The following is a 6,660-nucleotide window of genomic DNA, read 5'->3' as shown; positions in this document are numbered from 1 at the left end:
TTCGGAAGAGATGAACTTTATTTTCGAAAAATACAAAAATTACATATAGAATGTTGATGTCGTTAACACCATTGTTATTGTAGACAAAATCCATGCCATTGCCACAAAGTATTCACTTTTAATATCGATCCCAGATCATCCACAATTTTTTGATCAATCATTGTAAGTTCATGATGTCATCAATCACATTCGAAGGCCCTGAAAATCCCGATTAGTCCAATAATTTAAGACTGATTTGATCATTAGAAAATTGTAGAAAGAAATTTTCAGAACACCAAAAAAGATTAAATATTCAAGAAAGAATTGCATCAAACTAGTCTCTATTTGTAAAATTAAAAAAAAAATCTCAAATTCCTCTCTAAAAACAATTTTTATGAAAAATACCAAATTTGTAATTTCTTTTACAAAAAATATAAATTTCATAAATATTCCAAACTAAATTAATTTCAATTAATAACCATAATGTTATTAAGAAATTAATTCCTGATAATATAAAAAAAATACGAATCAAACAAAAGAACACTTTTGTTTCAATTTATTCGAGAATAATAATTTTTCGTTAAAAAGGATGAGGCATTAAGGGGACAGAGAAATATAGAAGCCTCGCTAAAATAAGTTAATTTTTATTACATTAGCAATTACATCTCTTTAATCAAACAATTTTTTTCTTTCTTCTCTCGGCTAAACTAAGTAACTTCCATAAATGTCGAGCATAAAACAATTATTTTTAATTAAAAACAAACTATTCTTCCTAGAAACGTGAAATTCTTATTCGATTCTCTAAAATGTACTTTTTAATATAAAACATATTCTTTTTATATAAACTTCGATACACAATAATTATTAGAAACCTATTAATACTGATTGTGCAATTATGCACGAGGAACTAAAGTATTTTTAATAAAATGAATCTAATTATAATTTTACGAAAACTTACATTTGCAATTTAAATTACTTTAATTCATATTAAAATCATTATTTAAATTATTGAAAATACAATTAAAATTATTATTTATTATTATTTAAAATCGAAAACATAGGTAATTCAAATTATTATTTGAAATCAAAAATATAATTCCAATTATTATTTAGATTCGAAAATATAATTCAAACTATAATTTAAAATCGAAAATATAATTCAAATTATTATTTAAAATCGAAAATATAATTCAAATTATTATTTAGAATCGAAAATATAATTCAAATTATTATTTAATATCGAAAATATAATTTAAATTATTATTTAAAATCGAAAATATAATCTAAATTATTTGAAATTAAAAATATTATTTAACAATATTAATAATTAACACTAATAAAAATTAAATTAATTGTAATCTATTATAATTTTTTTCGAAAAAACTTTAAATCTAAAAAAGATGAAAGACGTAAAGAAAAAATAATTTCCAAAAGAAAATATAAAATTGTGTTAAATAGACAACTATAATTTTTCTTTTCATTTAAAAATTAATCTCTATTCTAGGAACTAGGCATTTTTTTCTAGAGAAATACAATTTACTTCTTTGGTGGAGAAAAGCAATATCTAATCGACAAAGACGATATCGTCATAACCTTTTTTTCTTTCTATAATTATTTTATTACTTTAATTTAATTATCGTATTTTAGTACCTTTCGATGATCTTACAAATATTTCGAATTATTAAATAAAAAGCGATATCAATATCACAGGGTAAAAATCACAAGTTTGTTTATTGTAAGTTTTAATTCGCATCCTAACATGCGAAATATAACGTGTAAGGCAAATACTAACGACAACAAAAATGAAATTGTACAAAAACGCAGTCTGAATTGTTACGATTAAAATAGCAATAATAATAATTAACTTTCAAGTCTTTCAAAAAAAAAAAAAAAATTCTTTGAAATTTCTGTGCTTGAAATTTCATTATACACCCTCTGTTATATATAACTTAACAGTAATGAAGATTTTTATCTTCCACCCTGATTAATTTTTACTTTGCAGTCTTAATGAGGCAAAACACTATCATCGAATATATATTATTATAAATAACTAAGGGATCATTTAATGAATTTCGTTTTAGTTTTTAATTATCTCATACAGAGAATTTTCTCCTGTTTTACCTATTAAAAAATGTTCACTATTTTTCGAGGTAATTTTATATTATAATATTTCCGAATAATTATATTATAATTATATTATATTATATATTATTATAACTATATATAGTTATTATATTATAACTATAATTATTCGTGTATATTAAAGTAACAGTATTTTTAAATAAAATATTAGATAATATTGAAATATGACTTAAAACACTTTTTAGAAAACTTTTAAAGTTCAACAAATTAGAAAAGAAAATATTAATAAAGTATAATGAAAAGCCTGAATTTTAATCTCAAAACGAGCGTGAAAAATCTTGAATTTTTACTAGATTTCTAAGGCTTCCAGAACTTACCGCTTCCTCTAAAACCCTTCGTCTTCTGTTGTTTTTTCTTCGCATCTGGAGGAACCGGTAATGCCTCTCTACCAGATTCACTTCCTCCTGCACTTGTGCCACTGCCGGCCATGTCGGCTTCTTGAACACCACCTCCACCAGCTTGAGCAGCAAGAACTTTCTTAATATTCACAATCTAAAAAAATTTTAATTCCATTTTATTCAAATTCACTTTGAAAAAAGAAGTCAAATGTAGGGAAAAAATCACTGAATAAAAAAAAATCATTGTATGAATATTTGTATAAATAAATAAATAAATCATTGTATAAATATAAACAAATAAATCATGATTAAAATAAGATAAAAAGAATTAAAGCTTCCATTGCAGGGCTCGAACCAGTGAAAGTATTTAAAAATACGGACTTTACGGACCAAAAATAAAAAATTATGGACCATTTAAGGATCAATTACTTTACAAAAATAATTATAAACAGTAAGAGTCAAATAAGAGAACATTTTACTTAAAACTATAAATTAAATTTTTCATAACTATAAAACATGAAGATATCGATAACTCCGAGTCTTCATGTTTTATCCACAGAATTGTTAGTTAAAAATGTGAAAAATTCAGATTTTTAAAACTTTTAATTTTAAACCATTTCCAAATTCAATTATATTTTAAAAAATTCACGCTCTAATGATTTTAATATTCAATTATTATAATCTAAAATTTTAACTCAAATCTATTCTTAAATCAATTTTTATTAGAAAATTCTATACTAGAGTTCAATTATTTAAATTAAAAAAAAACTATTTATTGAATAATTGCATGTTTCTTAAACTTGATTTCTGATAAAGAATTTTATCAATAAGTTTTTAAATAATTGCATTCCCTCAACGAATTTTAATAAAATTTTTAAGAATAATTACATTTTTCGAAAAATTCGATTAAAATTATATTAAAAATAATTGAAATTCTGCAATGAGTTTTATTATTTTAATGAAAATAATTGAATTCCTAAAAAGAAATTTATTATTTTCGAAAATAATTGAATCCGTGTAAAAATTTTATTATTTATGAAAGTAATTGAATGATTGCGAAGAAATTTATAAAAAATTTTTGTAAATAATTGAATTCCTGTGAAATTTTTATTATTTTATAAAAATAATTAAAGGTTTGCGTAGAATTTTATTAATTTTTTTTAAATAATTGAATTCTTTTGAAAAATTTTATTAAAATAGTGTATATATATTAAAAATCATGGAATTGAGGAAATTTTTTGAAAATAATTGAAATTTTGCGAAGAATTTTATTAAAATTTTTGAAAATAATTGAATTTTGGATAAGAATTTAATTATTTCTAAAAATAATTGAAATTTTGACGAGAATTTTTAAAAATTTTTGAACATAATTGAATTTCTGTGAAGAATTTTATTACTTTTGAAAATAATTAAATTTCTGCAATCATTTGTAATTTCTCTAAAATCCTCCAAATTATATCGTACAATTTACCAACTTTTCGTCTTTTGTCAATAAAATTAAAGACTTTACGGACCTTTTTTTTTAAAAAAACTGACTTTCTCTGACTTTAAACAAATTTACGGACCTACTTCGAGCCCTGCCATTGCTATCATTCAAAATAATTACTCACTTCTTGCTGAATTTTCTCTTTATGATGCGTTGCTTTTTGCTTTTCAAGATTCGCCTTTGCAACTTGTTGTTCAATGCAGGCCAATATTGTATCACAAGCCTGTCCCCAAGCCGACAGTGTTTCAGCAACAGTTCCAGCATCGCCCGGTCTAACATCACGACCAAGTCCAGCAAAATCAACTTCGAGCTGTGAATTTCTTTGATCCAATTTACCATTAATAATATCGGCATAAATTGCTTCTATAATTAAATCTTCTAGATCGCGAACATTTTTTATATCCAATTCCTCTAAAAGAACTGAATAAGGTATACACTTGGATTTTGTCGCTAATGTAACAATTGTCAAGTGTTGAAGTTTCTTTTTTTGCGTTGCCGTTAATTCCAAAAGATTATCTTTATTTTCTAAATATTGTTTATAAGTTCCATAGGCAAATAAATTAAGTGTATTCCAATATGCAGCGTGTGGTCCATTTTCAAGTTCCTTGATATTTGGCATATCCAATAATTCACCAAATACATTGACACCTGGTGTTTCAATTGCCTGTTTTATTAATTCAAGGGCGGCAGCGCCTTTCGCTGTTTTCGCCAATAATACAAATTGTTCTAGAGGATTATTTGCTGTCTTCTCTGTACTAGAGGCTCCCATCATAATTCTTTCTAAAAATGATAAAAATAATCAAGAAAAATTATATAACCTAATTTTTATAATTAGCACACTATTATTGATATTAAATAATAATGTAAAAATAGAGAAATAGATAAATTGCTTGAGGAAATTATACTTATTTTTCCTACAAAAAATAAACACGCAGTAATATTTTATTTATAAAAGCCGGATTTTTATTTTTGAGGTTAGGAATCAATAATATTTTACTACGTCAGTCTTTCTATTGATATTATTCAAAACTAAGATGAATTAACATTGTCTATAATTCATAAATTAAAAATTCATCTCTTAAAAATAATAATATTCAAATTGATATATAATACTCACTAAAAATCTTATAATATCACAAGTTTATTTTTTACAAGTGTCATTGATTAGAAAACTCGTACAGTACAGCACAAAAGTTTCCAAACAATCATAACGCGCATGACTGACGAAAAGTTACTGCTACTTGGTAAATTAGGCGCGAACTATTTAAAATATGTTATAAATATTTTTGTCAATAATATCAACAAACAATATAAAAATAAATAATTCACAAGCAATTTATCTATACCTCTATAAATAAAAAGTAAATAATTAATTAAATACCTTAAGTTAGCATTCTTTACAAAAATTAAAAAAATAATTAGGAAAACTTATTTTTAAATAAATAGAATGTAATAATTTAATTAAAATAAATAAAAATATATTAATTAAATTTACTAACCCTTTTCTATGAATTTTTAAAATTAACACTGATATATTCACTTGTTATTCACAATAACAGAATCAAAAACATTTTCGTGAAAAAAACGAATCCCGGATATTTAATATTTATTTAAGTTTTCGCGAAACAAAATTTAATTTAAATTTAACTTAAATTTTTAATTGTTATTTGTTATATATTCTGCTTTATATAAATAATTATATATATTTATATAAATATAAATTAGTAAAAATGTTTACTGATTTGAATTAATGAATGACTTTTTGCTTTTGAATTAAGAAATGCTAGGTACTAATAAATAGCAATTTCTACTAAATTTTTAGTAAAATTTACTATTTCGAAAGCAAAAAATTAGTCACTAATTAAAATTAGTGAACACTTTTTCTAATTCAAATTTATAAAGATGCAATAATAATTATTTTGTAATAATTTGTTACAATTTTGTTATAATTATCACAATAATTTTTTGCGAAACAAAATTTCGCAAAAAATGCGATTTAAGCATTTAATTAAAAAAAATAAGATGTTTATAATTTTAAAAAATAAGATGTTTAATTTAAAAAAAATAAGATGTTTAATTTAAAAAAAAAGTTGTTTAATTTAAAAAAATAAGTTGTTTAATTTCAACATTTTCATAATGTCAAAAATAAATGTGACTTAATGCATAATATATAATGTCTCTAAAATCTGCAAATTAACCATTAACTTATAATGAATTAATTATTCAATTATTGATAATTAAAAAATTAATTATTTAATTTTATTTATCTGACTATGTATTAAAAAAATATTTACTGGAAACAAATAATTTTTATTCAATTTAATTGACTAGTATAAATAATTAATGCAAATATCTTTTTATAAAATCAAATAAATTGCACTAGCAAATAGCATTTGATTTATTCTAATATAACAAATTTTTGACAACTAAATATTTTTTTATGACACTCAAGTTATTTAAATAAAACTATCAATTTATAGAATTTATTTGAATTATAGAATTTAATTTCATGCAATTTTTTAAAAAAATGTTCAAATAGAGAAAAAAATTATTGTTTAAATGAAGAGTAAAATTTTAGAGACATTATATTATACATAATAAATCCAATAACATGGATTCATATACATATAAATATATAGAAATAAATTTCTATAACACAATTATATCAGTTTGATATAATGACAAATAAAATGAACATGTACATAAAAAATATTC

At 22.0% G+C, this 6,660-nt stretch overlaps 1 protein-coding gene across 2 annotated transcripts; it reads right to left on the bottom strand.

Moving 5' to 3' along the window:
- Window positions 1–5,163, bottom strand: LOC122499930 (COP9 signalosome complex subunit 7b). Of its 2 annotated transcripts, none has more exons than XM_043608526.1 (4): window positions 5,063–5,163; window positions 4,070–4,725; window positions 2,439–2,613; window positions 1–198 (listed from the first exon to the last, which is right to left on the bottom strand). In XM_043608526.1, the coding sequence occupies exons 2-4, from the start codon at window positions 4,715–4,717 to the stop codon at window positions 158–160; spliced, it is 864 nt and encodes a 287-aa protein (XP_043464461.1). In that variant the 5' UTR covers window positions 4,718–4,725; window positions 5,063–5,163; the 3' UTR covers window positions 1–157. The 2 variants fall into 2 exon arrangements, with proteins under 2 accessions (XP_043464461.1, XP_043464463.1); XM_043608528.1 differs by having other exon boundaries at window positions 4,070–4,721; window positions 5,063–5,142.
- Window positions 5,164–6,660: the final 1,497 nt, after the last annotated feature.

This window comes from Leptopilina heterotoma, unplaced genomic scaffold (assembly GCF_015476425.1).
Source record: "Leptopilina heterotoma isolate Lh14 unplaced genomic scaffold, ASM1547642v1 Lhet_18, whole genome shotgun sequence".
NCBI lineage: Eukaryota > Metazoa > Arthropoda > Insecta > Hymenoptera > Figitidae > Leptopilina > Leptopilina heterotoma.
Note: the sequence above shows the minus strand (reverse complement) of the source record. Positions and strands in the feature narration are given on the sequence as shown.

Coding starts and splice junctions, on each gene's coding strand:
- LOC122499930 (XM_043608526.1), bottom strand. CDS start 4,717: ATGATGGGAGCCTCTAGTACAGAGAAGACAGCAAATAATCCTCTAGAA. Junction 2,614..4,069: donor AAGAGAAAATTCAGCAAGAA/GTGAGTAATTAT, acceptor AAATTTTTTTAG/ATTGTGAATATTAAGAAAGT. Junction 199..2,438: donor GAAGGGTTTTAGAGGAAGCG/GTAAGTTCTGGA, acceptor CGGGATTTTCAG/GGCCTTCGAATGTGATTGAT.